This window comes from Stylophora pistillata, chromosome 7 (genome assembly GCF_964205215.1).
Source record: "Stylophora pistillata chromosome 7, jaStyPist1.2, whole genome shotgun sequence".
NCBI classification, from domain to species: domain Eukaryota; kingdom Metazoa; phylum Cnidaria; class Anthozoa; order Scleractinia; family Pocilloporidae; genus Stylophora; species Stylophora pistillata.
In genome coordinates, this window is record NC_142525.1 from 13,399,776 (window position 1) to 13,424,744 (window position 24,969).

A 24,969-nucleotide genomic window follows, 5' to 3' on the forward strand; every position below is an offset into this window, starting at 1 on the left:
GACCTTGTAGCAAATTCTCTAATTTGTTTTTCTTTCAAGTTTGTAACGCGAGGTTGTTTTTACACTTAAAGTCTACGAGGTCATGATATTTCTAAAATCCCGCCACACTAACGAGGTCCGAGTACTCCTTTATTGCTTCATAGCTGTAGTTGTTGTTTCTCCTCTAGCAGGTAAGTAAAGAGACCTTCATGGTGTTGATATACGTCTTACAGTTCTATTTGATGTCTGGGTCATCAAGCAAATCGCGTCGCCCATTTTGTACTCAAATGCCCAGATATCTCAGATATCTATTAAACAAAACTAAGCTGTGTAACATAGCCTAGCTATATGGTTTAATTCGATGTTCCATCCATGTTCTTGGGATTGTAAAACTGGCCGACAGGATGATTTTTAACTCGTTAAGCTGTCGGGTGGAAACGCCAACTCGATGCCATGTCTCGTCTCTATCCTAAGCATCTTTGTTTACTTATTGATTTGATTTAATTGTTGTCTACTAAGATTTGCCCCGTCCCAACGTGTGACCTCGTAGCTCAGTTGGTAGTAGCGCTATCTATGGGAAGCACGAGTTCTAATTCCGTCAAATTGTGAATTTTTTCCGGCTTCTTAAAACCAATCGCTTAGATTACAGCTCACCAGCGAGGAAGTTTCATGTGTAACTTTTATTTCGTTACATCTAAAATTAAACCGTGACAATTAAATAATCTCGGTATCGGTTCATTTCTTTACGTACTTCATCAATCGTCTGTATTTGCAGAGGAAAGAAGTGTATACATTTAGTCCTGTAAGATAGATTCTATGCAGGATTGGGCGAATATTCATCTCATTTATCTGTTTGATATTTGACTTTATTTCTTTAATTGTTCTGGTGATGATATGACAGTGAAAGCCGGAAATTGCTTGTAAGCAGAGCTCACTACTTTCGGTCAAAATTCTACCTTATGGAGATTCCACATGGTTATTAAGAACTAGGCATTCGCGGGAACGTGCATAGCTTGCATTTTCAAATTCTAGTAGACAAGTCAATACCTCTTTTACCTGCATGTATTTACTGGGGATCGACCAAAAACAACAAAGCGTTGCCTGCTACAAAGTTCTCTTAATACCTCTGTGATCCTATTGATTAAAATTTTCACTTTTGTACTACGGCAGACCTGATTGGGGAACAGCTTATTGCTCCTTAAGACCAAGCACATTAAATTTTACAAAGAGGGGAAAGAGATACACAAGTAAATTGTAGGTTTATAAGGAAACACTTGTAATTGAAAACAACTGATGTGAAAGGAGTCCTCATAGCGTGGGTATCCTCATTGTACATCTGTAGGTCGATATCAACCTGAGTGTTGATTATCCTTAATGCTCGGTGGGTTGATTTAATGCAGTTCTATTGTATTTTTCGCACACACACACACACACACACACACACACACACACACACCAATATCTCAATTTAGATACTATGATTGCTTGATATGCAGATGTTTTCTATGTACAGTATGTCAAATGAAATTTACCTCCACCTACAATGGAAACAGGATAACCGGAGTTGTGGGTTCATCTGTGACCTTCAATTGGGCCTTCACCGGAAGTGTAAGAGATGTTGTGTGGAAAAATGTAAAGGATGAAAGCACAGATGAAGTCCTGGTTACTATCTATTATACCGAGAAGGTCATCTTAACTACCAAAACTGTTTACAGTGGACGTGTTAGTGGAGTCTGGAATGGAAGTAGCCCTGGACAGGTCACTTTCACGTTAACGCGAATCCGTTGGACTGACCAAGGATTGTATGTGTGCCTTCTCTCTCCTAAGAAACTAGGTGCAAGTAGTATTTATGACACTGTAGACCTGATTGCCCAGGGTAAGTTAGCTTTGTGCGTTTTTCAGCGACTAAAAGTTAGAGGACAGAATATCGCTAGAAAACAAAATTGGTTGGTACTTAATGTCTAAACCATGTTTGATCTAACATGTGTCAGCACATTTCTCAGATATTCTGTATCAGTGTAGCTTTTTAATTTAACCTCAGCCAATGTTTCGGCCACAGTAAACAGTACTTCAGATTTATCCTTGATTTAATGCAAAACTGATACTTTTAAGTTTCTGCCTGAAAGCAGCAAAACGAATTTTCAAGTGTTAGACCAAAATTGTCGCAAAACATAATTGCAAGTGCTGTCTATGGAGTTAATGAAAGTAGCTAACCAAACAACAGTGTTATACAGCTTTTCATCGGAACTGGTTTATTGCGAGATTCCCTGTTTGGGGATCTTCCGCTACTGATTTGTCGAGACGTCAGTCATCCGACTAACGACAGCAGTCCTTCTAAGGAGGACTACCCTCACCCGAACAAACAGAATACACCCTTTGGGTTCAATCCATCAATTGAATAATCATTTAAGGATCGTCTTGAGCCGTCCTTTGGATCCGTATGAAGTCGGCTCCTTAATATGTCTTTAGTTTTCCAAGTCACTAATAGCTGGAGACATAATGAAATAGTTAACAAAGGACCTAAACAATTGCTTGCCTGCGGCTGACCTTTGCAAGAGTGGAAATACCTAAGAGTTACAGTACATAACGCAGACAGCAAAAAATAATTATAGCAGAATCCAGGAAGCAAGAACGAAATGATGTGGAGAATGAAAGGCACATATGAACTTTGGGCCTTGAACGTAAAGACTAGATAGCAAAAAAAAATATTTAAAACGTCTCGTATCCTACAAATCAGCCCCGCCTTTCAAAAAGAGATTTAAACCACACTCTAAGCCATTGGTCCAAAGATGGGCACTGGTATTGTTCTCTGTCAATGCTTGAAAGAAATTTTGCAATCATAACAGTAATAATAAATAATAATAAAAATATTAATGACACTGATAATAATGATAACATAACGATAATGATAACGACAATGAAAATGAAAGTGACAGTGACTGTGATAGTAATATTGATAATGATGTTGATGGTGATAATGATAATATTGATAATGATGATGATATTAATATTTATGATCATGATTATAATGAGGTACACGTACAACCCCAAACTTTTGTTCGCGGTGCTGCGCGGGACGTGCTATATAGCGGTCGTAGGCAACTAACGTCCTTTTCGCTTGTTTCGTTTTGTAGAGTCACCACAGATGAGTTTGTCATCAGTACAAGCGAGTTACCACGAAGGATCCTTTGTTAATATCAGCTGCCAAGCTTCAGGAAAGCCAGAGCCAGAAGTTACATGGAACAGAGACGGAACAATGATAAGTTCAGGAAAAGGAGCGGCGCTTTTGAAGTTCAACGGTGTAAAAAGAACAGATGACGGATGGTATTTATGTAGAGCAAACAGCACTGCTGGAACTGTGGCCAACGTTACAACACTCGTGGTTTATTGTAAGTGGCATTAATTGACATGTTTGTTGTGTTTACGATCAAGTCTTGTTGGCATGTACACAAATCATGACTGTATGCAGTTTAATACGCATGCACTTTTTATTAATACAAAACAAAATTATGAAATACTAGACGAGCTCCACGTCATACAAAACGACAATAGACAAGGGTTTAAGTGTTAGTTAGGTGCTACCGTTTTAGATCTAAAGATCTAATTCTTGACAATCATCGATGAAATGTCCATAATGCATTGTAAATCTGACCTTGAGCATGAAATTAGATTGACACAATATGACAGCAGAGTAGGCCTCCCTAAAAGCTGTTCAGAAAAAGAAAATATCGTTTCAGACAAAATTTACCTTTGAAGAAGAAAAACCCAAAATTTATATAAGTAGCACTATTTAAACCAAACGATGGTACATGAAAATGAGTTTGGTAATGTCACGCCCCACTATAAGTTTTGTCCCACATAAATATTTTTTGTTATTTCTTGTTCGCTTTCAGACCCACCAACAGTACAAAATGTAACCACGTCAGCCAGCAAGTTTGTGATTGGTCAGACGATAACGTTAAGATGTCTCTCTGATGGTATTCCTACACCAACACTAACGTGGTACAAACCCGATAAAAGAAAAATAAACAGAGTCAGAACCAGAGAAAACATAGTACAAGTAAAGCTTCGAAATGATCAAGATTTTGGTGATTACAAGTGCACTGCTGCCAATGGACTGAGTCCCTCTGACCACAGAATCGTAAAAATATCACAGATAAGTAAGATGTACTTATTGTTTCCTCCCTAAGCGTCAGTTATGTCATCTTGGAAAATATTTCTCAGGAAAAAGAAATCTGAAATTTCCCAAAATGAAACTCCTACAAGAATGTCTGAAACCTTCTCTAATATCGATATGCTCAAAACTGAATTTTCTTATCAGTTCTGTTATGCATGAAGGAAGGAGAAAAATTAATGTTTCGTAATTAGTAATACAATGTTACTGTTATTATATTTATTAGGATCAAATTTTTATTTGTAGCCTAACAAATAAAAATGCGAAATTAGTCTAAGAAATGTCAGAGCGACCGCTGACAAGAGCGAGTGGAATGTGAAGTCAGTAGAGTGAAGAAGTCCTTTCTTGCACTTAGATATTTATTTCTCAAAATTGTCTGATTTGGTAAGAGCCCAAATGTTTGCACACAATCAGAGTTGTGGCTACATTAGCAGTTTCCTAGCATCAGTTCTACGATTCTTATGCTACAACACATGCACTGGTGGCATCACAACCCTACAGCATTTAGTTGAATTCCAATTATCTCTCTGAGGGGCACATCGCTATTAAAATGACCAAATGATAAGCTTAAAACGAATGGCATTATCATTAGCTTCATGTCAGCCTCTTCCATGTAAAACCATGTATACTTTCTAAGCTTCAACAATTGATTTGGTTATATCGAGTGAAGCAAAATACTTTATAACACTACTGTAAACAAGATGTACGTTAACGATTAGCCGTATCGTTAAATATTTTGAAGTGATTATGGGAAAATAGAAAGTTAAAGTTTTTACTGTTCGTAGAAAAACCAAGTGCACCATCCATAGTATCATCAGAAGAAAGTATTCAAGCCAGTTCACTAACAGTACGATGGACTGAACCAGCTGATGATGGAGGGAGTCCCATCACAGGATACCGAGTGATCATACTAAAGGGTGACACTGAAATAGACAGTGTTACTATTACTGATCCTGGTAGAACAAGTTACACTTTTGGGGGTCTGAACAGAGCTACATACTACACAGTGAAAATGTTTGCAAGAAATGCTATGTTTGAAGGAAATCCTTTTGTAACTACAATGAAGACAAAGTTGGAGGGTAAGCAATTTCACTAAGAGAATAACAAAATATGTCTTTCCTCTTATGCTACCTAGAGAGAAATTTGAGTTTTAAACATTCGATTTCTAGACATTATGTATCCCATATTTTGGTCAATGAAGGTCCCCCGGCAGCTGTGGAAATATATGGCCTGTCCAGTGAAACAACAGATGAAGAATTCACCTTGAAGTGGAAGGCACCAGTAGATAATGGAAGAGAAATTACACAGTATACTGTGTATCAAAGATTAGTGAGTAACGGAAAAAAAGGAGAGTGGAAAGTCGCAAGGAAAATCACGGATGTTTCAATCAATGAATGGACAGTCAAGTTGGAGCGAGACAAGGTGTATGAATTTAAAATCACTGCCACAAATGAACTTGGTGAAAGTCTGGTTGATGAGACGAAGGTCAAAAGGGTAAAAGTTGTAGATCTACACAAAAACAACCAGAACGGTAATGACGATTTTAATAAAGTGTCTTTTCTTTCAGAGTCAGCATGACATAAATCCCGCTTCTATTGTCACCTTTTCCCTTACAGAGAGGGGGTTGAGTCTCCGGAAAAATACTCCTAAAAGATACAAAACTCTGTCCTAGAGTTCGCTGCTTCTAGTTAAGTAAAGATCACGTGAACAAATACAATGGATAATATCCTCTGAGTATGAATATATGAATATAGTTTATATCTGACCACTTGCAGCCCAGAGGCTGAATTACGTGTGTAGTGTAAGGTTGAGAACAGACGTCAGCATATCAGGCGCCTATGGCAGCCGCATCAGTCTATCGATCTCACCTTCCCACCCATCCCACCCCAGGGGAAGACATCCATCACACAGTAATCTCGTGAGTGGAAATTAACGTCTCCTACCCCAACCCTGCAGGAGACAGGACCTCCATTTATTCGTCCCTATCGGAGAAGACTAGAATATCTAACCATCTCTTGATGTTATAGAAAGGTAGCAAATTCTTCTCAATTATTTTAAGACCTTGAGTTTATATCCCTGACCCATCCCCCCTTTCTTTCAGAAAGACTGTGATCCTCTAATCAATAGTCGGGCCTCTTCACTTGTCACCTGGCGTCATCGATCAATCTATTTTTCAAGATAGACCAGTTATTGTATAAATTAATGAGGTTGTATTCGGACTTTACCAGACTCCCTCTTTCGGAACGTTGGTCTGGGGAGAGGAGATATTTGGTATCACCAACCAATCCCCAATTCCTACGTTCTAAAATGCTTTGCCCTAGTTGGCTAAATGGGGCCGATTCTATATTTTTCTTCAGCTCAAGAAGAATGCAAGTGCTCATGTCATGACGTCGTTTATATATCTATAGTTGGAGTGCTTGTGCTAGTAATTCTTGTGTTATTCATTTACATTATCTGGTTACACAAGAAAGGTAAGTTTCATTATTTTTCGAATATATTTTGCTGTTTGCTTTGATTACAAATATGGTTCCCAGCGACTAATTGTAACTCTTCCGACACTCTTTTTCATAGGTACTGGAGGAAGACATAGGTAGGATTTCTTTTGGTAGCCATTAAGAATGGGCGTAGATTAAGAAAACATGACAACAACAGCAACCACAATCAACTGTTCACAATAAGGCCCAGTTGTTCATTAATATTTATAAAGAGCTTTGGGGAAAATTTTTTATTTCCTGTTTTTTTTGAGTGGGGTAATCTTTTAGATTAGCCTTACCGAAGACAAAAACACACACACCAAAATGTGTCCCTTTTACAACAGTGACATGTATTATGAGGAAAATGCGTTAGAGAGAAAGTGAGAAAGTCTTAAGCACTCTAAACAACAAAAGTGTCTAGTTACAATGATAAGGTTGAGATCAGACGTCAGCATTATCAGGCGCCTCTGGCAGCCGCTTCAGTCCATGTAACGATCTCACCTTCCCTCCCATCCCACTCCAGGGGAGGACATCCACCCCACAGTAACCCATTACGTGGGAAATTAACGTCTCCTACCCCTAACTCTGTAGGAAACGGGGCCTACGGTTTATTCGTCCTTACATGACGAGCTTTGCCCACCAAAAAAATTTATGCAAATTAGGCTAAGCCGGATCTGAGTTCCGCCTGGCAATTATTAACTGTAAGAGAAGATCTCAGTTCGCGCCCACAGCACGTTCAAGGTGTTGCGGATGAAGTTTCTGTAATTACTTTTTGGCACTTTTCGGCGTCAAAATTGCATAGTTTGGGTAACCCAAAACCCTTAAGCTGACCTTTCTTGTCATAACACGAATGTTTTCCAGAAAGGGACACGCGGTAATGTCAGTGTCACTCGTGTGCAGGCATTTTTCCAGGTAAAACCCTCGCGTGGAATCAACTCATGTTTACTTTAACGCTCCTTTTAGGCGCACAATGTAAGCCAAAGCAATTTTATAGTTAAACGTAAAGATCAGAATATTTTCTTCTAAGGATGATAAATGATCGACGCTGAACTAAATTATACGCTGAAGAAAATGCAAAACAGCATAACATGCAAAATAGGAAATTTGGAAAAATACGAAGTTACGGTAACCGTGAAAATCTTCGATTTTTTAGAAAGGAAATTTTTATAATTCCAAGCTAAGTAAGCTTTTCTAGTGTTTCATTCTTTAAGGCTTTGTGTAGAGCGGGGCCTTTGTTTTATTAACCGTAAAACTTAATGACAAGTCGAAACGGCTCGCTCTTGGTTATGATACCAAAGAGTAGAGGGACACCACGGTGATCTTCGAGGTGTTTGATCATCGTCGCCGCTCGTGGTGTACTTCGCTACTTAGGTGAGCGAGATCGACGTTCTTCCTCTCTTTAATTCTGACAGCTGTGTGAAAGACCTGATCCTTACAATGAAAAACGGTCGATTGTGCTTTTTCAGTGGCGGCTTTAAAGCTCGTCCATATTCAGCGCTTATCCTAAACATGGCAGCTCTAGCTATCTACAAGACACGCTGCGACGTATTATTCGTCCATGTTCAACACAACAACTGCGCTAGTGAGATAGAGAATCGAAAGATCACATTGTTGCGCTCCAGGCAGAGTGCGCGAAGTTTGCCAAGTTCTACAATGGACAACAGATCGTACGGCCTCCCGCAAGAGTAAGGACAAGGTCTATTAGTTACAAGCAATGGATAAGTGGAATTGCAAAAAGTTTTAATTTGTCCGTGCATCGAAAGGCCGATGGTATGTAATTTTGCTCTTTTCCGTTCTTCACACACTCGAATAGCTGTTAAAATTAAATTTAATTGCGGGTTGTGCAGTCAAAATGCAACGTCGTCCAACATGATTTTAGTTAAACCAGTGTCTTATGAGGCGCTTCCACCAAAATAATTTAGAAGGGAACAACAGCGCTAACCGATTTAATATCTTCTCAAGAACATGTCAAAGTCTATTAAAACGCAGAAATTAAAAATAGTAAGAATTGGTGGTACATGCTAAAAATCATTAAAGAACAGTTCTCAGTTTGGCTCGATAGTGCTGACACTTTGCACTAGTTGTTCATAGTGACTTACTCATTAATTTCAGTATTTGTTCGAGCTTTTCTTCGACGAAATAGGGGACATACAAGAAATCGCAATTCACCTCTAAAACAAAAATAATAACAAGCTCTTCTCCCAATTGGACACCAGATATGACTGCGTAGTAATAATTGCGTAGTACGCGAAGTTGCAGTGTGAAAAAAATAATGAGTGAGGAAAATAATTCTAAGTGCTGTACAGCGCGATTTTTAACATAGATTACCTAGCTAAAAGACCTGCTTGTCTTAGATATTTATGATAATATAGGAAGGTCCCCAAGGAATACTAATAACCCGGCGTGTAATTTTGTGATTGACAAAACCTGATAACTCAGGTTTATGTTTGAAAGGGCAAATCATTTAGTACATTTCACTCCAGAAGTAAATAATCTCTTAACTTTCGTAATTATTATTTTGGTTTCAGGCAAATGGTGTCGAGTTGAAAGATACTAAGTTCCTGAAACATACATCCAAGCTTTGTTGGCAGGCATGCCGAATGCTTTTATAAACGTGCGAGGGAAAAAATGCATTTGCGGCCCCCTGTATGGAGAGAAAAATCCAAAGATTTTTATTACAGGGATGGTAGAGTGAATGATGTTATTTCTGGTCTGAGTCATCAAAGTTCTGTTCCATTACAGTTGAAGAAAAGCTATCGGGGGAATATGGAGGTAGCTGCAAGTAGTAGCTGTTAAACTCTCACAAGCTTTACAGGCGGCCAAGGAAAGAGCATGGGGCAAGAAATCAAGCACGATTCTCACCCAGTAAACTAAAATGGTTGTTGGAAATTGAGAGCGACGAGCAACCAGAGAGTTTGAAGTAATCTGGTGGCCTGATCTTTTCTCAGGCACTAGAAATGGGAAACTGACCTTGCGATTTTATGTTCCTAAAGTGATACTTTGATTTCAATGATGTGTAGTACACAGTCTAGTTGACTTGTTTGTCATGTTTCCATAAATTTAGTAGCTGTTTCTTTGCAGTTTTTGTAAGTTTGTTTTAAAAAACGATAAAATGTGTTTTGCATTTAGAGGAACAAACTTGTCTGTAGAAGGCTAAGATTAAACCCTGAATACAGCAAAATGACCCTGTAATATTAATGCAATTCATGTCTAGCTGGGCGCACTATACTCTGATGCCCTTCATTCTGTTGTAACCAAATTCAGAGGAAAAAAAACACCTGGAGAAACTCTTAGAGGGATAATATCTGTGGACTTTCACCATTTCTATGGTCATCCGGAATAACAGAATAAAGCAGTAACTGTTCACAAGTCTTAATTCACTTAACTGAAAGAATAATGAGTTGGAGGGAACTATAGATCATTTTTTCCCAAGCATCTCTAATAATTCATGATGGAAATCATAATAACATTGATAACAATAATAATGATAATAATGATAATAATAATAATAATAATAATAATAATAACAATGATGACAATAATAATGATAATAATAATAATAACAATGATAAAAATATTTACAATAGTTGGAGAAATAATGTTCATTATCCTGATGGTTATAATTCCTATGATTATTTCCATTAATCTAATCATTATTATTATCATTTATATTACTATTATGATTATTTCAATGTTTATCTATGAACAAAATGTGTTATTGTTAGTCTAGCTGAATGAGTATCCAAGTGATTGAAACTGGGGCAAAAACAAATTAAGAAAAGACAGAAAAACCCCAAAAACTGTTCAGGACTGCAATTCTTGAGTTGGCTCATTGTGAAAGGTTTTGGGACTTCACTAAGCTAGTGCTGTCTGTGGTGGGCCCTGTGTCAAAGAGAGATGAGTAGCAGCTGAATTAATAATAGTAATAATAATACTAAGGACAATGATAGCATTGATTGACCAAAGTCACCCTATGACTAATAACAGCTGATACGTGAGAAACAGCATAAGCAACACACTTTTCAAAACAAAAAGAGCAAGCTAAAACTGCCATCAGATAAAAATAAATGTCCATAAAAGACTGACAGCATAGAGCTGAAAAAAATAGGGACTGGTTCTGCCATCAGATAACAACAGTCCATAGACTGACCACCCAAGAGAAACAGAACAGATTGGTGGTTCTGCCATCAGATAACAACAGCCCATAATGGACTGACTACCCAAGAGAAACAGATCCACCTGTTAGTTCTGCCATCAGATAACAACAGTCCATGGACTAACTACCCAAGAGAAACAGAACCAGGCAGGTGGTTTTGAATCAGAAAACAACTATTTAAGACCTCTGTACAAAGTGTCTTAGAAAATCTTCTGCATTCTAACAATCTATTGAAGAGACAAACTATCAAAAACACTTGAATTTTCATTTGGGGGGAGGGGGGAGAAATTAAATGAAAATCTACTTGCCTGAGCATGCCATCCTCACTGAGCAGCCTATTTCAATTTGAAAATGATGATCACAATCATAAAGATAATGATAATGATAACAGTAGCAATAACAAATCATTATTATTATCATTTATATTACTATTATGATTATTTCAATGTTTATGTATGAACAAAATGGTGTTATTGTTAGTCTAGCTGAATGAGTATCCAAGTAATTGAAACTGAGACAAAATAATCTCAAGAAAAGCCAGGAAAACCTCAGAAACTGTTGAGGACTGCAATTCTTGAGTTGGCTCATTGTGAAAGGTTTTGGGACTTCATTAAGCTAGTGCTATTGTTATGGAGAGCGCCCATATTTTTCTAGAGTGCGTTGCGTTACGTAATTATTAAAAATAGAACGAAGAAGTTTCTAGAACAATTAGTCATGATGACTAAGCGAGAACTTTAAGGAGAACCTTCTAGAACCGTGACTCAGCATATTTTTGTTATGATGTAATCATAGTGTAATGTTTCTAAAAATAGCAATATTACAGATCTCTAGAACATTCTAGAACTTTTCTGAAAGATATATAAGGAGTCACGCTAGCTTAAAGAGGAAGGCCCTTTAGTGAGCTAGAACTGCTGTTGCGAAGAGCCCAGAGGAGCGAGAGCCGGACAGAGTTGTTTACTGGAATTGAAAGCCGTGTGGAAGGCTACGTGAGAGAAAGAATTACGGACGTCGACAATTTGTTAAAGATTTTCAAGAGAACTGTGAGTTGTGCGGTAGTACACTGAGATTTAAGTGATATTATTTGTAAAGGGCTCTAAGTTATAAGGATACTGATTGTATTAGTATTTATATCGCTCCGTAGCTAAGTGAAAAAGATAGTTATTATACTGGTTGTCGATATCGCTTCGTAGTTATTACGTCAGTCAATAAAGTAGTTGAGTTGTACGAGTTATATCTTTCTGGCGGTTTGGAAAATACCGTAACAGAAATTGGGGGCCTGTCCGGGAGCGAATTTTGTGGAAGTGTATTTAGAGCAGAGGTAACTGTCCGGGAGCGAATTTTGTGGAAGTATTTGGCATATAAGTTATTGTCCAGGAGCGAGTTTTGTAGTGAAGGTTATAGTAGAGTATTTCAAGGATAAGTTATTGTCGACTTAAGTAGTCATAGAGTATATCAAGATGTCAAAGTTTAATCCAGAAGACTTTATGTCGAGTCCCGACAAAGAAGTATTTAATGCGTTAAGGAAAGACGAACTTATATTATTAGCAAAACACTTAGAGTTAGAGTCTAAGCAAGCAATGAGAAAGGATGAGATACGACAGATTATAGTAAACCACTTAGTGGATACTGAGGTTTTTGAAGGGACAATGTTAGAAACATCGTCAAAAACAATGTTAGAAATAAGAAAGTTGGAGATGCAAGAAAGGAAAGAGGAAAGAGAAATGGAGATGAAGAGAGAAGAAATAGAAAGACAAGAGAAGCTGAAGAGAGACGAAATGGAGATGAAGAGAGAAGAAATAGAAAGACAAGAGAAGCTGAAGAGAGACGAAATGGAGATGAAGAGAGAAGAAATGGAAAGACAAGAAAGACGAGAAGAAATGGAGAGAAAGGAAAGACTGGAGAGAGAGGAAAGACAAGAGAGGCTAGAGAGAGAGAAATTGGCATTTCAGCATGAAATGGAAATAAAAAAGTTAGAGGTACAAATGCAATTAGGATTAGTCTCGGGTAGTGAAAAGCATAGTGAAAATTTTGATGTTACAAAGAACATTAGGTTAGTGCCTCCATTCCAAGAAAAAGATGCTGATAAGTACTTTTTGCACTTCGAGAAAGTAGCTAGTAGTCTTAAGTGGCCTAAAGAGTACTGGGTTATGTTATTACAAAGTGTATTGGTTGGTAAAGCTAGGGAAATATATACACAGTTAAGTGTAGAACAAGCTGCAAGTTACGACGAAGTTAAGGATCTTATTTTAAAGGGTTACGAGTTAGTTCCTGAAGCTTATCGTCAAAAGTTTAGAAACTATGAGAAAGTTAGTAGTCAAACCTACGTAGAATTTGCTAGGAGTAAGGAACAGTTATTTGATCGTTGGTGTTATTCACAGAAAGTAGATAAGAGTCACGATAAGTTAAGACAGTTGGTATTAGTTGAAGAATTTAAGAGGTGTATTCATAGTGATGTCCGAACGTTCATTAACGAGCAAAGAGCAGAAACGTTGGAAGACGCTGCACGGTTAGCAGATGAATTTTCGCTGAGTCACAAAGTGAACTTCATGGAAAAGCCCCGTCAGCCTAACAGTAGATTTCAGCCTCCCTCCGTATCACGATGGGTTGGAAGCCAGCGGAGTAAACAGAATGACGGAGCACCTCCCAAACAGAACCCTGGTAACCATTTTACAAATCGTTCCAGCTCCACCTCGCCAAGACAAAACAGGTTTGTTCCAAATAAGCCCATCAAGCCACCAACCTGCTATTATTGCAGAAAAGAAGGTCATCTGATTTCCAGTTGCCCAGAAAAGTGGAGACCTGCGCAAAGATATGGTGTGGAATCGAAGCCCAACGGATTTGTTGCCAAGCCGTCGCCTTCATTTTCTGAAAGTGAATGTACACCTCCACGATTTTCTCGAGAGAAGACCCAGACAATCTCTACAAATGACGTCAGTGGTTCGTCTAAATCCGTCATGGATGTGTTCCAGCCCTTTATCCACGATGGCTCAGTATCATTATCCCGTGATATGACAGATTCAGTACCGATCAAGATTCTAAGAGACACTGGAGCCTCACAGTCTTTGCTATTAAGTGACACGTTGTTGTTTTCTGAGAAATCGTCCACTGGTGCAAGTGTTTTAATCAGAGGAATCAGTTCCGAGTATACCCCAGTGCCGCTCCATACAGTTTTTCTGTCGTCAAATCTTGTGTCTGGTCCTGTGAAAGTTGGAATACAATCAACATTGCCGTTCGATGGAGTACATCTTATCCTTGGAAATGACCTTGCAGGAGACAAAGTGGTCATTAATGCTGTCGTTACAGAGAAGCCTAGTTCAGAAAAGTCTCCAGACCCCGTCGAGAAGATAATTCCTGGTCTTTATCCTGCATGTGTAGTAACGCGAGCCATGAGCAAGAAGAGGAAAACCAGCGATGAAGAAATTGCCTTAGCGGACACCTTTATCAGTCGAGTTTTTGAGGATGAGCAGCCAAGTCCCTCCCCTTCTGAACCAACAGAAATCCTACCTGAGAAGAATTTAACAGATCAGTCTGAGAAGATGTCGACCTCTCAGCTCATCGCTGGACAACGTGAAGACCCAGAAATTTCGCCGTTGTTTTCAAGAAGCGTCAGTGAAAACGAAGTATCACAAAACCCCACCTGTTATTTTACAAAGAATGGAGTGCTAATGAGAAAGTGGAGACCGCTCGATGTCCCAGCTGAGGACGAATGGGCTGTTAAGTACCAGGTTGTTGTCCCGAAAACTTACAGGCAAGACATTTTAAGTATGGCACACGAGACTCCCCTGGCTGGCCATTTAGGTGTGAACAAAACTCACAGGAAGATCTTGAATAATTTCTATTGGCCCAACCTGAGAAAAGATGTAGCTGAGTACTGTAGGTCATGTCACGCCTGTCAGATGGTTGGGAAACCAAACCAAACCATTCCAAAAGCGCCACTGCAGCCTCTGCCAGCCGTTCAAGAACCATTCAGCCGTGTAATTGTTGATTGCGTCGGACCGCTACCAAGAACGAAGTCTGGAAATCAGTTCTTGTTAACCATCATGTGTGCGTCCACCAGATTTCCTGAAGCCGTGCCCCTGAGAAACATCAAAGCCAAGACTATCGTCAAAGCTTTAACGAAGTTTTTTACGCTGGTCGGTCTTCCTAGCGCTATCCAGTCTGACCAAGGTTCTAATTTTATGTCTGGTATTTTTCAACAAGTAATGCACGAGCTTGGAATCGCACAGTATAGATCATCCGCGTACCATCCTCAAAGTCAAGGAGCTCTTGAAAGATGGCACCAGACTTTAAAGAACATGATGAGAGTCTACTGTTTCCAAACAGAGAAAGATTGGGACGAGGGAATCCACCTATTGCTGTTTGCGGCACGCGAGTCCGTCCAGGAGTCCCTAGGATTTAGTCCGTTTGAGCTCGTATTTGGGCACACTGTGAGAGGGCCTCTTAAACTGCTTAAGGAGAAATTATTGTCAAGCAGTAGTGAGTCTATTAATCTTTTACAATATGTTTCAGACTTTCGTACTAAGTTATTTAGAGCTTGTGAACTAGCTAGAGACAATCTTAGTTCTTCTCAGAAGTTAATGAAGAAGAAGTATGATGTAGACGCTGTAGAACGTAGTTTTGAGCCAGGTCAAAAGGTTCTTGCATTGTTGCCAGTGCCCGGTAACGCATTGTATTCTAGATTTTTTGGTCCTTATGTTATTGAGAAGAAGTTAAATAACCTTAATTACATAGTAGTTACTCCAGATAGGCGTAAGCAGACGCAATTATGTCATATTAACATGTTAAAGCCTTACGTAGAGAGAGATAATAATGTAGTTAAAGAGCCCCTAAACGTTAATGTAGTTATTTCTGAGCCCGAAGACTTAAGTAGTGAGTTTAGTAGTAGTCATCTCAGTCCTACTGACGCATCAAAACTCACCAACTCCGATGTGCTAAAGAATTTGGACTCCAAGCTGTCACACCTTGAAGAGAGTCAACGTCAAGACCTACAGAAGCTACTTGAGAAGTATAGTGACCTGTTCCCTGATGTACCATCTAGGACAAATCAGATTTACCATGACGTGGATGTCGGTGATGCTGCTCCTGTTAAACAACACCCATACAGGCTGAATCCGAGAAAACAACAGTATCTCAAAGAAGAGGTAAAATATTTGTTGGAGAACGATTTTATCGAACCAAGCAGCAGTAGTTGGAGTTCTCCATGTATACTCGTGCCTAAACCGGATGGGAGCTATCGGATGTGTACCGATTACAGGAAAGTTAATAGTGTGACTAAGACAGACACCTTTCCAATCCCAAGAATGGATGATTGTATCGATAAGCTGGGAAAGGCAAAGTATGTAACGAAATTTGACCTTCTCAAAGGATTCTGGCAAGTACCGTTAACAGATCGCGCTAAGGAGATATCAGCATTTGTAACTCCAGAAGGACTCTACCAATACAAGGTCATGCCCTTTGGTATGAAAAATTCTCCTGCTACCTTCCAACGTCTCATTAATAAAGTCATCGCCAACCTTGAGGATTGTGAAGCCTATATTGATGATGTAATCATCTATAGTGAAACTTGGGAGAAACATCTAGAAACTATCCGTGAGTTCTTCAGGAAGTTGAGCGAGGCCAAATTAACAATCAATCTCTCCAAAACCGAGTTTGGCCAAGCACAAGTGACGTATTTGGGACATGTCGTCGGACGAGGACAAGTACAGCCAGTTAACGCCAAGGTCGAAGCCATAATCAAGTTTCCACGGCCAGAAAACAAAAAGCAACTGATGCGTTTCCTTGGTATGGCTGGTTATTATCGAAGGTTTTGCTCTAACTTTGCAACCGTCACAGAGCCATTGACAAAACTGCTCAGCAAGAAGGAGAAATTTAATTGGAGTGACCAGTGTGAAAAGGCTTTTGAGGAGCTGAAAGCCATGTTACAGAGTGCCCCTGTTTTAACAGCGCCTGATTTCTCTTCACCGTTCAAGCTGGCTGTTGATGCAAGCGATGTTGCCGCTGGTGCTGTGTTGTTACAAGAGGATGACGAAGGTGTAGAACACCCGGTTTGTTATTTTTCGAAGAAGTTTAACAAAAGTCAAAGGAACTATTCCACCATCGAAAAGGAATGTTTAGCACTGCTGTTAGCTCTTCAACATTTTGAAGTTTATGTTAGTTCCTCAAGTTTGCCCGTTGTTGTGTATAGCGATCACAACCCCCTCGTATTTCTTCACAAATTAAAGAGCAAGAATCAGCGATTGTTGAGGTGGAGTTTAATGCTGCAGGAGTATGTCTTGGACATCCGACATATAAAAGGAAAGGATAATGTTATTGCAGATTGCCTCTCGAGACTTTGAGCTTTGCAAGAAAGTTTTGCAAACTTTCTTTTCTCGAAGGGGGAGGGTGTTATGGAGAGCGCCCATATTTTTCTAGAGTGCGTTGCGTTACGTAATTATTAAAAATAGAACGAAGAAGTTTCTAGAACAATTAGTCATGATGACTAAGCGAGAACTTTAAGGAGAACCTTCTAGAACCGTGACTCAGCATATTTTTGTTATGATGTAATCATAGTGTAATGTTTCTAAAAATAGCAATATTACAGATCTCTAGAACATTCTAGAACTTTTCTGAAAGATATATAAGGAGTCACGCTAGCTTAAAGAGGAAGGCCCTTTAGTGAGCTAGAACTGCTGTTGCGAAGAGCCCAGAGGAGCGAGAGCCGGACAGAGTTGTTTACTGGAATTGAAAGCCGTGTGGAAGGCTACGTGAGAGAAAGAATTACGGACGTCGACAATTTGTTAAAGATTTTCAAGAGAACTGTGAGTTGTGCGGTAGTACACTGAGATTTAAGTGATATTATTTGTAAAGGGCTCTAAGTTATAAGGATACTGATTGTATTAGTATTTATATCGCTCCGTAGCTAAGTGAAAAAGATAGTTATTATACTGGTTGTCGATATCGCTTCGTAGTTATTACGTCAGTCAATAAAGTAGTTGAGTTGTACGAGTTATATCTTTCTGGCGGTTTGGAAAATACCGTAACACTATCTGTAGTGGGCCCTGTGCGAAAGAGAGAAGAGTAGCAGCTGAATTAACAATAATAATAATGAAGACAATGATAGGATTGATTGACCAAAGTGCCTCTGACTAATAACAGATGATACGTGACAAACAGCATAAGCAACACATTTTTCAAAACAAAAAGAGCAAGCTAAAACTGCCATCAGATAAAAATAAATGTCCATAAAAGACTGACAGCATAGAGCTGAAAAAAATAGGGACTGGTTCTGCCATCAGATAACAACAGTCCATAGACTGACTACCCAAGAGAAACAGAACAGATTGGTGGTTCTGCCATCAGATAACAACAGCCCATAATGGACTGACTACCCAAGAGAAACAGATCCACCTGTTAGTTCTGCCATCAGATAACAACAGTCCATGGACTAACTACCCAAGAGAAACAGAACTAGGCAGGTGGTTTTGAATCAGAAAACAACTACTTAAGACAAGCCCTCTGTACAATGTGTCTTAGAAAATCTTCTGCATTCTAACAATCTATTGAAGAGAAAAACTATCAGAAACACTTGAATTTCTACTTGGGGGGAGGGGGGTAAATAAATGAAAATCTACTTGCCTCAGCATGCCATCCTCATTGAGCGGCCTATTTCATTTTGAAAATGATTCAATCACAATCATAAAGGTAATGATAACAATAACAAAATCATTAATAATAATGATAATTATAATAATCATAACAATAACTACAATGACAAAGTTCGTGTTAGTCTGGCCTCTACCTTGCAGAAAATACAGCCCACCAACTGAAGCTGAATTCTTTAAAGGCATTGTATTGCAATTGGTCATTGGGGCACTCAAGCCACCTCACCACGACAAGGTACGAACATTGAGGTGGAAAAAAGGGGTCTGTAAAATTGACTCCATGCTGATTCGAGATGAGAAATCTGTGTTTGAAGCTTCTTCAGTTCTACTCCAAGGAAATTTACTCTAGCTGATCTTTCGGTAAATTAGGAAGCGAGCTCTTCGGAGTCGTGACTGAGTTTGGCGCCAAAAGATAAATTTTTCGCGCCTTCGGGCTCAAAGTCTAGTGTGGCGGAGTTCACCAGATTTACGATAGTCATAACTCCCGCAGATTTAATAAGTTCGTCGGGTATTATTTTATTACGAAGAAGATAGACCAGCTATTAGACCGAACGTGAACACAACGTGAACGAGGTCGGGAATCCTGGCTAACCCCACTACTCCGAACGATGATTTGGCCGGCTGAAGTTCCCGCGTCGCCACATATTGGATTTGGTCAGGAAATATCTTAAATACATCGCATATGAAATATTTACGCAAACGAACGTCACATACCTCTTTCAAAAGTAGATACCAATGCTTGCAAGGGTCAAGTGTGGCACTTGTAATCCTGCAAAGACTCTGCGTGGTTAAGTTAGCCGGTGGAAAGCCGCACGTCGAAAATCCGACTGCCTCTATGACTTCATTTCGAATGGTTTCGAAATCGAAAACATGATGCTTTTCGACATTTCGACATGAAAAATCTCGTCGAGGTTTAATATTATAATATTGGTAAGAATTTAACCAGGATACGAGGCCAAGTCGTGTGACCGCCACAGGTTTTGTACCAAAACAATAACATCGTGTACTACGATCGCAAAGCGTGAACACTGATCGATCCACCAAGTGACGCAATACTGGAAATTCGATACGGTTGTTATTCAGGTCGTACGGCACATGAAAATTGCGATATCTTTTGTTACTGTTTTATGGCAAACCAAGCGAAAGAATCATACCTAAATAATCGAAAGAGAGGCTTTTTCGAATACGGCGCCTCGCCGGTATTGCCTCTTCTGTGAAAAAGAAGGATCTTTGAAAGACTACGTGATTAAAGATGTCGTTTTAAGGAAAAAGGCAGAAACAGAGAAAACGCAGTATTTTATGACCATTACGCGCACAACAAACTTCATTTCATTTCATGATTTTGATTTTCATCGCCAACAGATGACCCCGCGTTAACTCGCACGCAATCGCGTATCTCTCGTGGATTCGTGGGCGCTAATCTGTATAATTACATTGTGGTGTAATTAATGTGATGACATCCACCCAACGCCTTCTTCCCCAAACCTCGGCATCAGTTTACGATGCCTGCTGAGAATTTTTTTCTTGAGCAAAGCTCGTCATGCGAGAAGACTAGAATATCTATCCATTTCTTGATATTATAGAAAGGTAGCAAATTCTCCTCAATTATTTTAAGACCATGAGTATTGGTCCGGCCGGGGCTCGAACCCTCGACCTCACGCACAACGTACACAATCCGGCACTCTAACCAATTGAGCTAACCGGGAGGCGGTTAGAAAAATACAAAAGCAGTCAGCTGAAGATAAATGTAGTTTGAAAAAAAAACTAATTAAAGAAAAACCTTTCCTCTTAATGGGCTGTCGGTCAGCCTGTAGATGCAAAGGTAAAGGAACAAATGACTCAAATTGAACCATCTTCGTAATATGTGTCCCTTCATTGCTCATTGCAGGGTGTATGAAAATGAGGGTGACTATGAGGTAAGTCCTTTAACGCTGAAAAAAAATTGAATCAAAGAAGCAATGACAAGATGAAGTAATCTCAGCCACCTTTAATAGTAAGCCAAAATTTCTCGTTTCTATAATCTTTGCCTCCATTCATGTAAATACGTAATGATGAATGACCATTTATTTCTCCTTAATTATTTTCAGAACGATATGGAGTTAAAAGACTTGCAATTAAGTTGTCCTAATTCAAGTGACTTTTCCCAGCATCCCGCAGAGTACATGGATATAAAAGAAACAAGCTTGGGTGATACTCAACCTCAAACCGCTGGCCAAGTTGCTGATTACGCGCCACTTCATCCATCAACGCGCTCCTGGGAAGTGTCAAGGGATCATGTGACAATAGAAAAAATCATTGGTAAAGGTGCTTTCGGCCAGGTGGCAAAGGGAACAGCTACAGATCTTCGCGGAAGGCCTGGAGGAACAACGATAGCCATCAAAATGCTCAAAGGTAAAGCTTTACTCTTTTGCGAACGAGAGTTCAGAAAAGTTTTACTCGTCGTTCACAGTTAGGAGGAATATGTGTTGGGAATAGTTGCCTGAAGATGTGATACAGTTCCCTTAAAGGAAACATTCCCTCTTTCCTCCATGCGAAACTTAATGATACCAAACTTCGACCACAAGAGATACTAATGAAGTTTACCGGCCCTACTATTTGTGTGTACTATTTTCGTTCGCTTTACTACACTATGCGTCCTGAAGTAGAATTACTGAAACTTTCATTGATCTCTCCAAGTTTCACACGATTTGGAAACAGCAGAGGGATTTCCATTTCTTTTTACCTTTAACTTTTTACTGAGTGATTCAAATAAGTAGAGATGATTGTGGAAATGTATCTTTAGATGACGCCTCAGAATCGGACACGAGGGACTTGGTAAATGAACTCGAAACGATGAAACAGCTAAAACCGCATCCACACGTCATAAAACTTGTGGGATGTGTTACAGAAACTGGTGAGTTGTTTTCTTTAGCTGTTCAGTATGACATGTATATTTTACAAAGCAAACGAGGTCAACTAAATAGAAGCATACCTTGTTATCTCAAGTTTGCTAGAGCGTTGTGTACAGCTCCTTTCTTAGTAAAGCCGCTTTCTTTCTTTCTTTGTTTCTTTCTTTCTTTCTTTCTTTTTTTTTATGTATTTATTTTTTCTCAGAGCCTCTGTTGGTGTTGATCGAATATGTTCCTTTTGGAGATTTACTGGGTTACCTGAGAAAGAGCCGTGGATTAAATGATACTTACTTCAAAGACCCGGATATTAAACCACGAACGAATCTGACGTCACAGCAGCTGATGAAGTTTGCTTGGCAGATCGCTGATGGAATGAGTTACTTGTCCTCAAAATCTGTGAGTTTTTATCACAAATACGTCAGAGCAGATAGTCCAATACTAGTATATGCAATCGCAATTTCTTAGTTTGCAATGCGATAGCCACAGTTTTTTTTATGACAATTTTTTTTTTAAGGCGCCTGCTGGTGGTGCAATCATGAGAAGGCTATGTCCGAAAAAAAGTGCTTACGCCGGTGTTACACTGCTGATACCCGCCTCATGAAAACTACTGAATAGTTCGCTTTTATGATTTTAAATGGAACTCTGATAGTAATCAGGTTCGATTTATTATTATCATCCTGTGGTTAGATCATCCACCGAGATCTTGCAGCCCGTAATGTGTTGGTTGGGGAAAACGAAACATGTAAAGTAACAGATTTTGGAATGGCCAGAGATGTGCAACAGGAAAATGTTTATGAAAAAAAGACAAAGGTAATTTGAAATATGAGTTTAACTTCATTACACCGACTAAAGCTATACTTTTTAATTCTAGTTTGACTCCCTTCGAACTTTAAAATTTTTTTTCATGGAATCCTAAAGCTCCATTTTTTATGTCATGTTGTTAAATGAGAACTCTTCATAAAGTAACTATGAATTCCTAAGGGTCGTCTTCCAGTAAAGTGGACAGCTTACGAGGCGTTGTTGTATGGCACATATACCACCAAAAGTGATGTGTAAGTACAGTCGTTCACTACTTGTTATGATATATCGCTAAGCATTCGATTTGAGTGTGAAAGGTACATCCCGCAAACTAGTGTGCACACGTACAGATAGCATCAAGCATTACCGTTTTCAAGAGCGTTCCCTATGTTGATGCCATATTTATCCCATTACCTTCTAGATGGAGCTATGGAATTCTCCTTTATGAGATCTTCACAATAGGTAACGATTTAGTTCATATAAGATATATAATGAAGAACGAAGAAACATACCAACGACTGGTTAATTAATTTTTCATCTTGAATAGCATTGTAAAATGCTGAGACAAAAACTCCGCGCCTTAAAACGACTGAAGTAATCATGCTAAACCGACGAAGTTGCACTAGCAGCACGTCTCATATGGCCCTCTGCTTGCCTCTACAAAAAACTAATAAATGTAAAAAAAAAAAGTTAATTTTTGTTTAAAACTTTGTTGCCAATAATTTTACGCATCTAAACAAGATTCATGTGTAATCTGCTTTCCTTTCTGTCAATAAGAAATCAAAGAATATTTACATCATTCCTAGGTGGTTCCCCGTATCCACGGATGGATGGCAAGAAAATTGCGAAATTACTTCAGCAGGACTACAGAATGCCTAAACCACAACATGTGGATGATGAGTTGTAAGTTGTCCAATTCTGTTTCTTCTTTTTTACTTTGGTTTTTTCGCTAATCCCATTCAAAGAATTATTTCACCCAATGACTGTGAGTTAAAGCCAGTTCTAACTGTATTCAAGTTAAATGATTCTTGAAAACGAAAATGCATTTTTTCTTTGTTGGTTGAAAGTATTACTCTTGACAAATACCAGGTACCAGATCATGATAAGATGCTGGCAAAATGACCCGGATGTTCGACCAACGTTCACTGAGTTAAGAAACCAGCTTAAGGACATGGAAACGAAAGACAAGGTGAAAATATTTATAATCGTGACTATGGATAGATTAAGTCTCAACTACCTATCCTTTCGTAAATCATCAAATTGCATTCGGACCATTCTCTGTGTTAATTCCACAGTATAAATTGTTTTTATCAATTGATTTGATAATTCAGATTGGCCAAGGTAAGTAGTTTCAAGAGCTGGCGTTTCGAGCGATAGGTCTGGTAATACGTAAGGTTACACAATCATTTTTGATAATATCATGAATTTGTTGTTTTGTTTTCCTCCACAGGGGCTGATCAACATGAAAGTGTACGACAAACAATTGTACGCAAACGTTGAGGACTTAAACGTATAGTCATCGATCTCTCGTATTTTGTCTCACGCAGTTTTTGCAATAAACGTATAGTTTCTTACTCTTTATTGGACTGAAATACAAAACTTTTTCAAAAAAAAAGCTGAGATTGAAAAGAGTCACAGCGCTCAATCCATTACGGTAAATCACAGTACGTATAGTACCGGTCTAATCTAATTCCTTTCAAATCTCTCTGGTGATAAGGAAATTAAACCCTTTTGTAACAGCTTTCAATGCAATTTCTTGTATGTGTAGCATTTTTTGTCGTTTTTGGGGGAAAGTGAATGTAAAAGCAGATCAAATTTAAAAAAATTTAATAAAGTAACAGAATCATTTTCTAGAGTTGATTTATATTGTGCGATCTGTATCAATGTCTCCATAACTACCAGTCTTCCATCGTCCCCTTAAAACCAATAAAGACATAAAGAAAATAAGTAACACTCGTGTACCGTGATAATGGGATACGCAGCAGCCTGCTAAGCTACCTATATTTCTTGAATTGTTTTTGTTTTTATTACTGAGGAGATATTTCAAAAGCTACCTATGCTTATCCTGATGGCAAACGATTACATATATCAGTAAACGCTTATGTCTACAAATCTGAATTTAAAAAAATTCTAAAAAAATCTTGCTTTTTAGTTAGTGCTAGATGTGGAATGAGATGCCACTTAATTGGTAAATTTTACCTTGTTGAGGAAGAATCGTCTTTTGTTTTAAAGGAAGTTTCTAAGGTGATTTGGTATTGAGTTTGGTTTTTCATCATTGAAATAGACTTAAAGATCTCGGTGTTTTTCTACCGAATCCTGGGTCACTGACACGATCCAATAACAGGAAGCAAACAATAGTAATCAACTCAAACTAAGTCTAATTGATCGGGTGAAGAGTTTCCATATACAATGTTCATGCATTATTCGTTCTGTTTTCCGCTTTAGTCCTAATAAAAAAAATTGCGTAGGATTCACTCTCATTTAGCTGTTAAGAGCAAATGTTACCATCGATCAAAAATTTCGTGGCACAAGCTCAAAATTCAATTTGGCCAATATTATCAGGTTGGGTAGACCTTAATGTGAAAGAAAACGCTGCATCATATATTTGGCTAAATATCGATTAGTTTTGGAGGAAATCGATAATAAACGAATCCTGAGAATTTGCCACATTTTACAATTTAGCGCGAAAAAGAGGGTTTCGTGTAACGAAATAACACACTTTACAGAAATGAAATCTACTAAATCTTGTAGAATGATGCCAAAATATATGTTAAAAAGGATTTTGAGCAATTCTCTTCCATTTACTTTTTGGGGAAATGGTTTAACAGGAAGAAATTGAAATTTAAAGCTGGAGAAAATG

The 24,969-nt window shown here is 38.7% G+C and overlaps 1 protein-coding gene and 1 long non-coding RNA gene across 7 annotated transcripts; both read left to right on the forward strand.

Moving 5' to 3' along the window:
* Positions 1-16: 16 nt before the first annotated feature.
* LOC148726700 (proto-oncogene tyrosine-protein kinase receptor Ret-like) lies at positions 17-23,960 on the forward strand. Of its 6 annotated transcripts, XM_088727655.1 has the most exons (18): positions 21-170; positions 1,493-1,855; positions 3,114-3,368; positions 3,873-4,139; positions 4,939-5,232; positions 5,355-5,684; positions 6,511-6,624; positions 6,725-6,743; positions 20,312-20,339; positions 20,511-20,814; positions 21,206-21,316; positions 21,517-21,707; positions 21,999-22,121; positions 22,293-22,363; positions 22,531-22,571; positions 22,916-23,012; positions 23,199-23,298; positions 23,560-23,960. In XM_088727655.1, exons 1-18 carry the CDS (start codon positions 83-85, stop codon positions 23,623-23,625), a joined length of 2,862 nt encoding a protein of 953 aa, XP_088583781.1. In that variant the 5' UTR covers positions 21-82; the 3' UTR covers positions 23,626-23,960. The 6 variants fall into 6 exon arrangements, 4 of the variants coding, with proteins under 4 accessions (XP_088583781.1, XP_088583784.1, XP_088583782.1 ...); XR_015989574.1 differs by lacking the exon at positions 22,531-22,571 and having other exon boundaries at positions 20-170; positions 23,560-23,690; XM_088727658.1 differs by lacking the exons at positions 21-170; positions 1,493-1,855; positions 3,114-3,368; ... (2 more) ...; positions 5,355-5,684; positions 6,511-6,624 and having other exon boundaries at positions 6,727-6,743.
* On the forward strand, positions 6,750-9,808 carry LOC148726701 (uncharacterized). The gene is made up of 2 exons (XR_015989786.1): positions 6,750-8,397; positions 9,156-9,808. It is a non-coding gene; the product is annotated as an uncharacterized LOC148726701 (long non-coding RNA).
* Positions 23,961-24,969: the final 1,009 nt, after the last annotated feature.

Coding starts and splice junctions, on each gene's coding strand:
- LOC148726700 (XM_088727655.1), top strand. CDS start 83: ATGATATTTCTAAAATCCCGCCACACTAACGAGGTCCGAGTACTCCTT. Junction 20,340..20,510: donor AAAATGAGGGTGACTATGAG/GTAAGTCCTTTA, acceptor AATTATTTTCAG/AACGATATGGAGTTAAAAGA. Junction 23,013..23,198: donor CAACATGTGGATGATGAGTT/GTAAGTTGTCCA, acceptor GACAAATACCAG/GTACCAGATCATGATAAGAT.